General features: G+C 42.2%; 1 protein-coding gene across 1 annotated transcript; it reads left to right on the top strand.

Annotated features, from left to right (window-relative positions):
• Positions 1 to 1,028: 1,028 nt before the first annotated feature.
• Positions 1,029 to 12,694, top strand: LOC115798301 (phytanoyl-CoA hydroxylase-interacting protein-like). The gene is made up of 6 exons (XM_030755109.1): positions 1,029 to 1,152; positions 9,100 to 9,296; positions 9,390 to 9,564; positions 9,929 to 10,046; positions 10,147 to 10,327; positions 11,305 to 12,694. The coding sequence occupies exons 1-6, from the start codon at positions 1,092 to 1,094 to the stop codon at positions 11,677 to 11,679; spliced, it is 1,107 nt and encodes a 368-aa protein (XP_030610969.1). The 5' UTR covers positions 1,029 to 1,091; the 3' UTR covers positions 11,680 to 12,694.
• The last annotated feature ends 865 nt before the right edge of the window (positions 12,695 to 13,559 follow it).

The following is a 13,559-nucleotide window of genomic DNA, read 5'->3' on the forward strand; positions in this document are numbered from 1 at the left end:
CTTTTTCCATCCACTCATCTTTTCATTAAGTCATGAGGGGCAACAAAGTGAAAGAGATATTTGTCATCACTTTATCAGGCAGATGGAGCAGCACTTGAGGTGCTTCAGGCATTTGATTAGGATGCCCCCTGGGTGTCTGCTAGGTGAGGTGTTCTGGGCATGTCTGGTGGCTGGCATCTCCCGTAGAGATAAGGTGAGGAGTGTGGCCATCTGGGAGGGGCTCAGAGTAGAGCTGCTGCTCCTCCACTTCGAAAGGAGCCAGTTGAGGTGGCTCGGGCATCTGATTAGGATGCCTCCTGGCCGCCTCTTGGGTGAGGTGTTCCGGGCATGTCCCACCGGGATGAGGCCCCGTGCTAGACCCAGGACACGCTGGGGAGATTATATCACTCGGCTGGCCTGGGAACGCCTTGGGGTCCCTCCAGATGAGCTGGAGGAGGTGGCTGGGGAGAGGGAGGTCTGGGCTTCTCTGCTTAGGCTGCTGCCCCCGCAACCTGACCCTGGATCAGCGGAAGAGGATGGATGGATGGATGGATGGAGCAGCAGCATTATGTGCCCCATGTCTGAAGACATCTTATTTGTAATAAGGCCAAATATCTCAGATATGCTAATACAGTTCAAATGACACATGACGATTTTTGCAGACAATGCCAAATGGCATAAGCACACACACACACACACACACACACAGAAACACAGAGTGAAGATATTCCTGAACACCTCTGTATGCTGCACACTTGTGTGAGATTTACTGAAGAGTCTGAGATGATTCAGTGCAAGTGAAACGTTTGCAGGACTCTGAGAGCAGCGTTAAAAAATTGATGCATTAAGTGCGTGCAAAGAACTTAGATAAGTTCACATATATAGTAAACAGCAATAAATGTATGACTTTCTCTCTCCCTCCTTGATCACCCCGTGATGTCACTGAATGAGAGCGAGAGACAGAGAGAGAGAGAGAGAGGGGTGGAGTGAGCTGCAGGGAGACTGAAGCTGCTTGACTGCTGAACGGCTCATTTTCACCTTCGCTCTGTTGTCCTGTGCTGCTGCCGTCTCTCTCTGTGCTTCAGTCTTTCTTTGTTCTCCTTGGAGTAAACATGACAGAGCCTCGGAGTCCCAGCGTGGAGCTCAAGAGTCTGCAGCTGGGTGACCGCCAAGGTCAGTGTGCGTCCACTCACTTTCCTCATGCTGTGAGGACTCAACAAGTCCCCAGATGGTAGAGCACTCCGCTACAGAGAGAAACCAGGGTTTGAGGTTAGGGTGAGGTTAACTTTCTTTAATTCAGTGTTTCTTTTCTTAAACTCTACTTTAAATCTGATGTCAGAGGTTTCATGTTGCATTCTGATTGGTGGATTAGTTTGAATGTTGCCTGATTTTAGACTCCAACGATTCAAAATGACTGAGTGCACATGAATATAAACTGTTGTCAATCAGCTCAGATGGTGAGCGGCTCTGAGGTCTGTCCTCAGGTCTTATGAACCACCAGCTGGTCTCAGACTTCAGAGGTGTCCTAGCTAGTGGAGCCTTTACTGATGTGCCCAATCAGAAAGTAGCAAACAAATGAAACGTCCTCTCCAGCAAAAGTAAAGATCCATCAGGATGTTCCTGATCTGTAATCCTGCTCACAGCTGAATCAGTAACAGCAGGAGCATCCAGCTGCTGCTGCTGGTCAAACAGCTGGTCAAATGCTGCCTTTTATGCTGCTGATGGTTTTTCTGATTCCATCATGTCCACAGGTGATCTTTTTCGTGTTAACTGATGGTTAACTGATGGTTTATTTTGATCAGTGCAGCTCCTCGTTTGTATTTTCAGACTCCACAGTTCAAAGATAGTGGATGGAAGCAGGAACATCATTCGTGGGAACTGGAGCAAGGAGGAAAACAAGCCGCTCTGCTGCTCCTGTTGTTCTGATGAATCACAAGCAGCTGCTTTCACATGTCAGACAAAAAAAAACTCAAATGAAGAAGAAGAAAGGTTTCTCGAGCACAGCTCTGAAACAAAGGCCTTAAAGTGATGAAGGGACTCGGCTCGTTCCTCTCCTCAGTTCAAATATTTCCTCACTTATTTCTGCTTCAAACAACTTGAAACCAAAACTCAACTTTTACTTCAAACAAAGGGAAATCAGGAAGGTCTGGAAGACTTTGAGTAGAAAAGTGATGAATGCCATGAACTCTGTGTGTGAATGTGCAGCCTGTTCTGTGGCATATTTTATTTAATCCAACAATTCAGAGTGGGATAATGGGACTGAGAAAATCAGTATTAATGCTTTATAATCTCTATAAACAGATAACTGCATATTCAGAGTCTGCAGACACGCAGTTTCCTGGTTTCCACTTGCTGTCAGAGTCCTTCTGACCAATCACGTCCTTGTTCAGATCTGCTGGTTACAGCACAAAGACCAAAGCATTAACGGTTACCCTCAGACAGGTTATTAAGTTATTAACTGATGGACTCAGTTAATAACTCACGCCGAAAACTGAGTTATTTCAACTCAAAGAGCACTTTATTAAGAACACCTGCACAGTCCAGCATAACTGCAATAAATTCACTTTATTTTCAGAAAGCTGATATTTCTGCATTTGTGTGGGCCACATTTTGTGACCAGGAGTTAGCAGTATTTTTTTGAATTCATTAAGATTCATATGGAGATGAAAGTGTGGTTTCTCGCTGGGTATTTCAGCTTCCTCCCACAGTCCAAGTACGTGCATGTCAGGTTAATGGGTGTAGTTGTCTGTCTGTCTGCGTTAGTGTTGTGATGGACTGATGACCTGGCCAGGGTCATCAGTCCCAGTTACATCATGTCCACAGGTGTAACACAGCCCCAGTTAAGATGCCGCCCAGATGGATGGATGGATGGATGGATGGATGGATGGATGGATAGATAGATAGATAGATAGATAGATAGATAGATAGATAGATAGATAGATAGATAGATAGATAGATAGATAGATAGATAGATAGATAGATAGATAGATAGATAGATAGACAGATAGATAGATAGATAGATAGATAGATAGATAGATAGATAGATAGATAGATAGATAGATTAATTTTTGAGCTAAACACTGGTTTGTATATGTATGTAACAGCATTTCAGATTAAATCCTCTCTGTTTAGTTTAGGCCTCTGAGTTTAATCTGGACTTCCTGTATCACTGTTACACAGGCTACCTGCAGTGACACACTGTCACCATCACAGACCTCAGTACTGTTTCACTGCATTACTGTGAGAGAACAATAATAATAACAGCAACAGCAAAGCATCTTTTGGTATTTCAAATTCTAACTCTCTAATATGAGAAGAGTCATGTGACCTTTGGTGATCTTATGTAAATGCAGGTGATTTGTGAGACCTGCTGACAGAGTTGGCTGTTTGGCTTTGATTTGAATGTGGATGTAAATGTGCTCAGCAGAGCAGAATGAAGCTGCAGCACCTACAGAAAGTCCTCAGGCAGGAAGTCTTTAAAGCCGGGCTGCTGCAGTAAGCATGCTGGGAGTATTAAAGAGAATTAATTTCAACCAGAGTGGTGCTGATGATCCAGGTTTCTTGTATTTCCACAGAATTATAAAAAATAAATAAATAAATCAGCACCAGAAAGCTGGCAGAAATATTACCAATCGCCAAGATATACAAGGATGGGGCCAAAAGTCTGCTTAACAAAAAACAGAAAGTTGTGAAAAACATGGCCTTAAATATCTGACACTACTGTCTATACTGAGACATGTACCTGGTGGGACCAAACAGAGACTCAAAATGACAGAGAACACTGGACTGAGCCAATTAAAAGCTTGGATGTGTGCTTGACGACAGTCTTCAGTAAACACTGAAGGTGCACAGTGGGACAGGTGAGAAGGTTTCTCAGCTTCTAAAGAGAGAACAGTTTGCTTCCTCTGTGTACTAAACTTTGGCAGCATCAGCTTCAGTCTGGTGGATCTGCAGACCACTGTGGCTAATTACCTTCCCAGCAGCAATGAATAGACGCTTCACCTCCTCCATTCAGTGGCAGGATGGAGGGATGAGGAGGAGGAGGAGGAGGGAGGAAGGAGGACCGGCAGGAACACTTTCTGCTTTTCCACTCTTTTCTCAGCTGATTAACAAAAGCAAACATTTTCTGGTGCGTTAAGAGCAGACAATGACCTGCTGGTGTGGAGTTCAAACTGCAGCTCTTCACTGTAAAACCCGATGAGTTAGTTCAATTCAAATTATTTGAGGAAACCGATTGCCTTGAATCATTTAAGTTCATTAACTCAAACACTTGAAAAAGCACGAAAGCATGCAAAGCATGAAAAAATACTCATTATACTCATTATTTGACAGTCAGCGGTGAAGAGAGACAGGGAAGACATGCAGGATGGGATGCGAACTGCCACGTGGCATGCATGGTCACCTGCTCTTCCACTGAGCCGCCCAGGCGCTCATGAGTGCCTCTTTTTTTTTAAATCCACAAACGTACTTATACTAACATTATTTGTTACAACAGCGAATTTTCTGTGAATCAACTTATTTAGCAGTTACTGATTTAATTACTTATTCTATCTTTTTGATATGACCAACATCAAATCTTTACACTTTGGGAGATCGTTAACCATTATCTGCATACATATTTGGTATGTGATTATTTAAAAACTGAAATAGAAACAACAACTGAAAGATGAAAGATGAAGTGTTGTTTACATTTTTTGTAATGATATAAGGTAAACTCCAAGTAAATGAGTCAGTGGAGCTAACTGGAAATATAGTACCACAACTTAAAATACTCAACACATTTAAGTGTACTCAAAACAACTGAGTAAGAACAACAGTTCATTTTTAATTCTATTTATTTTATGGGAATGAGAGGCTCTGACTTTTTCAGCAGTTTAAGTTAAATGAACTTAGTTCTTTTATTAAGATATACTGTTAGGTTTTACAGTATTCCTAATGGAAGTTTTCAGTGAATTGAGCTTAAAATCAAAACTTATCTCGCTCTGCAGGTTGTATTAAATTGCAGTCACTCTCAGATTACATGCACTTTTTTTATTTGTCCATCAAACTAAAATCCTACTTGAAAGCTCTCCTTCACGTACAGAGCGTACTGGCACGTCAGCTTCATCACAGTAACATCTAAGCCTCCTTCTGTCCTCTGAGCTTAGAGTTCGGCTCCTGTCTGCTGTGATTATTTCATCACTTAGGGTCCTCTTCAGAAACAAGATCAGGTGCACTGACAGCTTACTGAATGAAAGATGTGTTCACTGGTAGAACGCTTTGAGTGCTCATAGTAGAAAAGCGCTATATAAGAACAAGTCCATTTACCATTTGGTATTTCTGTGACCTTTTGTCACAGTCACTGTCAATGCTACTGTATTTGTAGCATTTTCCTTTTTAGAGTATAAATTTGAGTTGGACAGCAAAAGGAGCCAGCTGAGGTGGTTCATCGTGTGCCCATGTTGCGTGTGTTTGAAAGAGGTGATGTGTAATCAGGCAGGGTATGGGCAGCTACATCACGTGTGAAAGCTGGCTTTACTAAAATCAAGAAGCATCTGACACTGCAGGTCTTGTTTCACATTTTAATGTTAGAGACCAAAAGAAGCAGGAGTTATCAGTCATTCTGATTCGTTGCAGAGTTTTACTGGGAGTAAATGAATGAACCTTTGTGAGCACTGGCTGGTGTGCATGTTGGGAAGAGGGTGGTCAAGTAAATACACCCAATCTGGAAGTGTCTGCAGACATGGTGCTAAAATTCTCTGTGAATCCCTCTAAGGACAAAAACTGATGAGTCCTGCACTTAGGATCAACTCGTTTGCCTTCACTCAGCCAGGCAGGAGCGACCTTTAACCCCAGGACTGTAGACTTCTGTTCTCTCCATGTGGCCCCTGCTGTGTAAAGTTTGGACTCCTCTGATGGAGAGTTTTTATCTGTGGGGCTGCAGTCTGAGCTGTCCTTGCCTCTTCAACAGGCTCCTTGTTCAGCCTGCGAGCTCTTAGCGTCTCCGCTGACTGAGACCTTTTGTCCACTGAGGCTAAAAAGATGCAGAATACAAGAAGGGAGGGAAGGAGGGATGAAAAGACAGAGCAATGAATGCAGAGGAAGAGACAGAGACAAAGCCGGGTAAACAGATACAGAGCAGACTGACACCACTGCCTTCACATGAAATCAGCCTGAAACGGGTCCTGTAATCAGTCCTGGTTTAGGCAGCCAGTTTCTGAAGTCTTTCGTCTGATTTCTGACCTTTACTTAGCTGTGAGATGTTAGAGATGATGGTGATGTCCTCAGAGACTGTGAGTCACATCAAATCTGAAAATCAGTGTTTTATGTTCACACCTGACTGACTCATCACTGTGATTTCTGGCATTAACCTAATTAGTAATTAAAATACTGTCATACCTGATGGAGTATCTTTCTAAATTACTGGCTGATGTCCTGAACTAGCGCTTGTTAGATGCAAGTGCCTGATTGTTTCTGGATGAATTTGAAACATGTTTGGTAAATGAATTGCATATTTTGTCCTGACACATAGAACTAAGTGACATCCTCTGGGATGCAGCAAACTGAGCCGTCGCAGCCAGAGAAAGTGCAGCAGATTGTGCATGTGTAGAAAATATGTACACTTTAAACTAAAAATGAGAATAATCTCCTTAGGGAAAAATATCAGTATCTTTGGAGTGCTTATAAATATGTGTGGCAGTGTGTTACACATGACCAAACTACTTATCAAACAAAATCAATATCAGTGCAAGAGAATTAGAAGAAATATTGAAGATACTGGTTTTTGAACATTAAAGTGTCTTAGTATGAGTATAAAATTATGGGTTTCAACTGATAAAAATGTTAAGGGTTTAACAGTCAATCTAAAACTTTGAAAGTGTAGAGCTTTATGATTTTGCACTTATCGGAAAAGTGAAGGAATGATCCATTTCATCAGAGCAGGATGTGTAAACTCTCTCCTTTGGATTAGGTTTTGAGCTCCTTAACACAATAAAAAGTCAGCAGTTCTCTTTTTCTGTAGCCAGGGAGATGTTTCAGTTTGGTGGATGCTCTGTGGTGTCTGTGGGTGCTGATGTGGGTCACAGAGCCTTAATGCTAACGAACCTAAAGAGCCTCAGTCTGCAGTTTTGGTGTTTCTCCCTCGGCTTTATGTCAAAGCTCTGATGTGTGGTGTGAATCTGGAGCTGGATGTGATTTCACAGTACTGTGACCTTTAATGGGTTAATCCCTCGCTGTGACTCTGACATAATCTTCTTACATCATGAGTGCCCCCCCTCAACACACACACACACACACACACACACACACACACACACACACACACACACACACACACACACACACACACACACACACACACACACAAACACTGAACTGTTGGTCTTTTTAATCTTTGATCAGCAGCTCAGCATGTAACACACTTTAAGCTTCAATATTCGGCCACATGTATCTGTGGTTTCATTCTTTCAATCATTACCCAGAGATCACGACTGTTGGTGAGGCCTGAAATGTAGATTCACTGGTAAAAGTTTCACCTTCTGGCTCAGCTTCCTCTTCCTCACAATGGCCCAGTACAGCCACAGAGCATCACTCACTGGTTTCTGGACTCTGTTTTCAAGCTCCAATCTTAGTGTTTTCTCTGCTGCCATGATGGCTTTTTGAAGCTTGAAGTGACTGCATTTGATCGAGATGGTGGAGTGAAGTTATCAATGAATACCAACCAGCTTGGTCAGTAAGTTGCATCCATGAGAGCATTGTACAGATACAGATACCTGCCAAATAAACTTTTGATTAAGATCCTAAAATCTCACTCAGCAAAGCTGGAGCTCAGCCTTCTTGGACGGTCTGTTAGTCCAATGAAGAGCACAGTAGCCATATTATTGGTCAGATAATTGCATTAAAAATACTCCAAAAGGCTCCAACAGCACAAACAAGGTCCAGAGGTCCAGTTCAGGGGTCCAGTTGGACCAGAGGTCCAGTTAGTTGAGGTGAAGCCTAGTAGAGAGCTAGCAGCTACCTGTGTTGCCATCCACCTGTCAGTCAAAGAGGCCACTCCCCAAACTTTTAGCCTTAATCTAGTTTAACCCTTACATACTGTTCACATGTTATGCTTTCACAGCATTTAGAATGTATAAATATATATAAAATGATTAATGGATGATTAATCATTAATGTTTCAGAGCAGGGAGACAGAATGTTTTAGGTTCTCCAAAATTCTCTTTGAGAGGAAAACATCATCTAATATCATCTCCTGTTTTACCAAATATGAAAACATAGCATGTCTCTCTGGGATAGAAACCTCATTGTACAAAAATTTGTAGCACCTGCACAACATTATGCTTAAAAGATTTTAGGTCTGTTTAGGAAAAGTCATCAAATTTCAAATTTATTACAGGGTATTTTTGCTGCTGTCAAATTTCAAAACACGTCACATTTCACCCAAACAGTATATGAGGGTTAAACAGGAAAATTCTCCTGCTGGTGGTGAACTGTTGTGTTTTTGCACTTGTGCTCTGTCCTCTTGTCCTTATATTTTTTCCCTATTTTCTCCCCCTTTTTCTTTCTTCTTTCATGTTTTTTTTCTTCCTGCCTGTCAGTTCTGGCAGTGTCATACATACATACACTTATGTGAACAATAACAGAAATTAATACATAAATAAAAAGAAACACACTAATAAGAGGAGCCTGTAGAAAAAAAAAAAAAAGAAAAATGATGAATCAGGTTAGGCCACCCAGTGACTGCTCAGACTCAATCAGGAGGCAAACATATCAGTGTTTTTTTTCTATCCTTTCAAATCTGCAAACAGATCTTCACTCTTTTTTTTTCAAAAGGCAGAGGGCCAATATGCATAAAAAAATGCAATATTTAAAAAGTACTCAACCTTGCTACTCTTGCCACCAACTTTCTCCACCCCTTTGCACAACTGATTCACTCGTCTAACCAGCGCTTCAGTATTTATACATCCAATAAACATGACATGGAAAGGTACTTTTGGGTTTCTATCAGTGATAAAATGCTGGGAAAATTAACTGTAGGTTTCTAACTTAATGCCACAGTTTGATGAAAGTCTCACAGAGTAGAGACTTTGTGTCATTTTTTGTGTAAGTTTCAGTCGGTTTAAACAGTGACTATTTGTGCAGGCGCAGAGTCTGCAGACAGCGGCATCGGGGATGTGGACGACCTCCCGGTTCCTCAGCAGATCCGGATCACCAACATCACATGTGATTCATTCAAGATCAGCTGGGACATGGACAGCAGAGGCCGAGAAAGGATCACGCACTACTTCATCGACCTCAACAAAAAAGAGAACATGAGCTCCAACAAGTTCAAACATAAGGTGCGTATGCAGAAATGATCCTGGGGACCCTGACTGGCTGATACATAGCAAACAAAGCAGACCAGTGAAAGCTGAGGCCTCTTTGTTTTTCAGGATGTGCCGACCAAACTGGTGGCGAAGGCGGTTCCCCTGCCGATGACAGTGAGGGGTCACTGGTTCCTGAGTCCTCGCACAGAGTACACCGTCGCTGTTCAGACAGCCACCAAACAGCCAGATGGCGAATACGCCGTTTCTCGATGGAGTGAGATCATTGAATTCTGCACCGCAGGTTAGACTGAAGCCTCGCCTGACACACCTCCAGGTCCAAAACTCCACCTCTCCTCGCTGCTCATGCTCTCACACAGCCTCAGTTTTCTCTAAGAGTTTGGATCAGTTTGAGGGCTCTGCAGTGATCCCGAGGCCTGCTTTTGAACTAATTTATTATCAGAGGTTTTTGTTGACCTCTAAACTTTATTCAAAATTGAACCATAACTTTAAAATTCCTTTGCAATGTCCTTAAAGACTAAAGACTAAAGACTAAAATAACTCATCTTTACCGTCTTAACCCAAAGAATTCTCTACACCAACTAAATAGAGGCTTAATTTTCCTGTTAGCATGTTATAAATTAACGTTTGAGTCTGTGTGTCTGCAGATTACTCCTCCATCCACCTGAACCAGCTGCTGCAGAAAGCAGAGGCAATAGCTGGCAGGATGCTGCCATTCACCGTCTTCTACAGAAACCAGCAGAGGGAATACTTCCAACAAGACAGGTGTGTCCTGCTCAATGGCTTCACCAAAACCCTCCAGGGCTGCTGTCCGCCATCTGTCCTCTGTCCAGCTGTGTTTTAACCCAGTGTGTGCTGTGAACAGCCCCTCTTATCGTTCCAGAGATGCTCAGTCCTGCCTCATGCTGCCCTCAGTGAAAGACAACAGCGGCAGCCACGGGTCCCCCATCAGCGGCAAACTGGAGGGGATCTTCTTCAGTTGCAACACAGAGTTCAACACAGGAAAACCTCCCCAGGACTCCCCGTACGGACCATATCGCTTCCAGGTACTGTTTAGACCAAGTGATGACACTTGGGTGATTTTCCCTTTAACATGTCATAAAAGGCTGTTTTCCACTAAAGGGAATTCACTAGAAGAAGTTGTTGAAGGGTACTTCACATCTTTGTGCATGTTCCTTAAGTAGAAGCCATCCTCACTCCTTTTTCAGAGGAAAAAGTACAGACTCCAGGACAGATACTGAGCAGTTCTGAACACCTTTCAGGCAGAAGATGTGGATAAAATCTAAGACGACAACAGCAGAAACAAGAGATGGAAATAAAGTGCAAAAGAGAAGGCTTTGTTGGTGCAGCAACCATTTTGTTTCCCTCCACTGTTATCATCATTATTATGTTCTGAATTAATGTTGCAGTCAAAGCTGGTGTAACCATTTTATATCAGCTCTTATCCTGCATTTTAATAGAAAAAGGAAGCTGCAAATTCCTGTAAACTTTTGTGCCCCCCCTAACTTGGCTACTTTTGAAAAATATTCAAGTTAAATTTTGAAAAATAAAGATGTTAAAGCCCCAAATGGTGCTGTTTAAAAGACACAAAGCCAATCTGATTTAAATTTGTGACAATCAAAAAGAAAAGAACTACACAAAGTTGTTTTTTTTTTCCCCGAGTGAGCTTTCTAAATGTTGTGTTCAATATTTTGTTCAGTTTAAAACTTAATTAAACCCCACTGATACAGTGTGTTCCATCCATCTATTTTCTTCTGCTTATCTGGACTGAATATAGTTTTTCCTCACATTAAAATGGTAAGCATCATTTGTCTTTTGTTTGCTGGCTTTTCTGCAGGCTTTGCAAAGCTTTGCTTTTGCTGCACCCAAACAGGAAAAAAAAAATCAGCTGTTCAAATTTAAATGAACCCCCAAAGAATGTTCTCAAATCCACAGATTTTCTTTTACTGGATTGTGGTACCTAACTAAAGTGATTCTGCTGATGCTACATGCTCTCCATAACTTCTGCTTTGTTTCTTTACAGATCCAAGCAGATGTCCTCTTCAACAAGACCACCAACATTTACTTTGGGGATTTCTACTGCATGTACACGTCGTACCACTACGTAATCCTGGTCGTAGCTCCTGATGGCTCCAAAGGAGATGCCTTCTGTAAAGGGAGGCTGCCAGCCCTGGATAGGTCCAGCAACTGCTTCTTGACCTGCACTGAGAAGGAGGACGGCTCGCTGTCTTTCCATCATGCTCAGGATGTCATCCTGGAGGTGATCTACACGGAGCCAGTGGATCTGAGGCTGGGCATGGTGTCACAGATCAGCGGGCACCAGCTCATGAGCCTGTCCACCGCCAATGCCAAGAAAGACCCCAGCTGCAAGATCTGCAACATCAGTGTAGGACGTTAGCCGGTCTTTCAGACTGAAAATAACCAGCTCAAAAGTAGCTAGCAGCTAAGCTACTAACTGAATTCACCATCCCAACTGTGGCTAGTTAAGAGCCACCAGTGCCTGGTGGTCCTTGCAGAAAAACAAGCTCATGCATTGCTTGTGTAGCAGCACACTACAAGCAACATTTGCAGTTTATTGTGACAGCGCCCTCCAGTGGCCATATCATTGTGATGGAACACAGAGAAACAGGTGATGTAGCTGCAGAACCAGAAGTTCAGAAGAGAGCAGAGGTCAGGGTGGATGGATGGTGGCAAACAGGAAACAGCAGTTTGTTTCTTGTTTTAAATCTTCAGTGTTTTCTTGGGTTTTTTTTTTTAACTGTTGGTTTATTATTGTAACCATGATGGCAAAGATATTCTAACATTATTGAAATACCTAATTTAACTCAAACCTCAACTAAACCAACCAAACCTTTACCACTTTTCAGTTTTAGCAGTTCATATTTCCTGCCACGCTCCTGTGTATGGAAGGTCTACAGAATGGGTATACTGGCTAACAGTGCAGATGCCTGAGAGATCACTGGACCCTGCTGGTTAAAAAGTTTTTTTAAGACTTTAAAAGCCCTGAAAATGTTTGCAGTGAGTCTGTGTCTGTGTTGTTCTTCTGTAGGAGGACGAGGGACTGTTTGCATGTCTGTATACAGGAAATTTCTCAGTCCATGGATGACTGGATTTTACAGAGCCAGTGCAGCATTTCCACAGAAACGTGACTTAAATGAGCTGCAGTTTCCTATCTTGTTTTTTTTGTGGGTTTTTTTGTGTTTTTTTAATCTCCTCATCAGTTTCTCTTGTTTCTGTTCACCATCTCTGACAGGAAACTGAGCAGCTTTTTTATGTGATTGGAAGCTAAAGTGGACTGTATCACGCAGACACTTTTATATTTTTCTAATAAGATTAAGCTTTTTTCCTGTAATTCATTTTTAACTGTTTAAACCCTTGGTTCCACAGTTTATAGATCCCCATCATCACCACCCATGATCTACTAATTAAAAATTAGATGCAACATGAAAATATCCTATGATTATTTTTTTTATCTTACTTCTATTTGAGGGAAAATGATGCTCTAAGTTTTCAATTCAGTTCAGTTCAATTCAATTTTATTGAACTGAATTGAAAATGAATGTTGTAACTACAACTCCCAGAATGCTTTGACTAATGAATACGAATACAAATACCTTTATTAGTCCCACAATGGGGATATTGCAGTTAACAGAACACCCATCCAAGAAATACAAACACAAACAGGGGAGACAGGTGTCTGCGGTCATGCAGCCGTTTTACCGGTGCTACCTTTAGCTGGAAAACAGAAAGAGATACACTGGCATAGGTTAAAAAAAATCATCTCGTACTGTGTTCATTATGAACACCTTACAAGGTTCCAAAAAAACACCTCAGCAAAGCAGCAGCACATTTAAAGCCTGGAGAGCACTAGGGTGGGTAGGGGAGGGGCTGCCAGCGGAGACGAGCAGGATACTGTGATGGCCACACAGCTTCCAGATCAGCAGTTCATGATAAGATGGTACAGTCAGCCTTGGTTGCCAGGATACCAGTTCATACAGGTCACAACACGGGGCGGGGGTGAAGAGCATCTGTTTACAGAACATCTCCAGGATACGATTTAGATAGACAGCCATTCAAGGCCATCTGGGAGCCAAATTCCAAATACTGCAATTGTTTAGGTTCAAGCTGTCGTAACTATTTGCTGACAGACCTTACAGTTTTCTGGTTACCTCTCAGAAATCCAGTCATCCGAATTTGGTTCTACTCCACCACACAGAACAGACACTCCAACACTCCTCCAGACGTAATCCACTTTGATTTAATGCAAATAATAAGTAG

The sequence above is a fragment of the Archocentrus centrarchus genome, chromosome 19 (genome assembly GCF_007364275.1).
Source record: "Archocentrus centrarchus isolate MPI-CPG fArcCen1 chromosome 19, fArcCen1, whole genome shotgun sequence".
NCBI classification, from domain to species: domain Eukaryota; kingdom Metazoa; phylum Chordata; class Actinopteri; order Cichliformes; family Cichlidae; genus Archocentrus; species Archocentrus centrarchus.

What these genes read in the sequence shown, in the direction of transcription:
- LOC115798301 (XM_030755109.1), top strand. Translation starts at nt 1,092, where the DNA reads ATGACAGAGCCTCGGAGTCCCAGCGTGGAGCTCAAGAGTCTGCAGCTG. An exon ending in CATTGAATTCTGCACCGCAG is followed by an intron (nt 9,565 to 9,928) that starts GTTAGACTGAAG and finishes GTGTGTCTGCAG; the next exon opens with ATTACTCCTCCATCCACCTG. An exon ending in GAATACTTCCAACAAGACAG is followed by an intron (nt 10,047 to 10,146) that starts GTGTGTCCTGCT and finishes TGCTGTGAACAG; the next exon opens with CCCCTCTTATCGTTCCAGAG.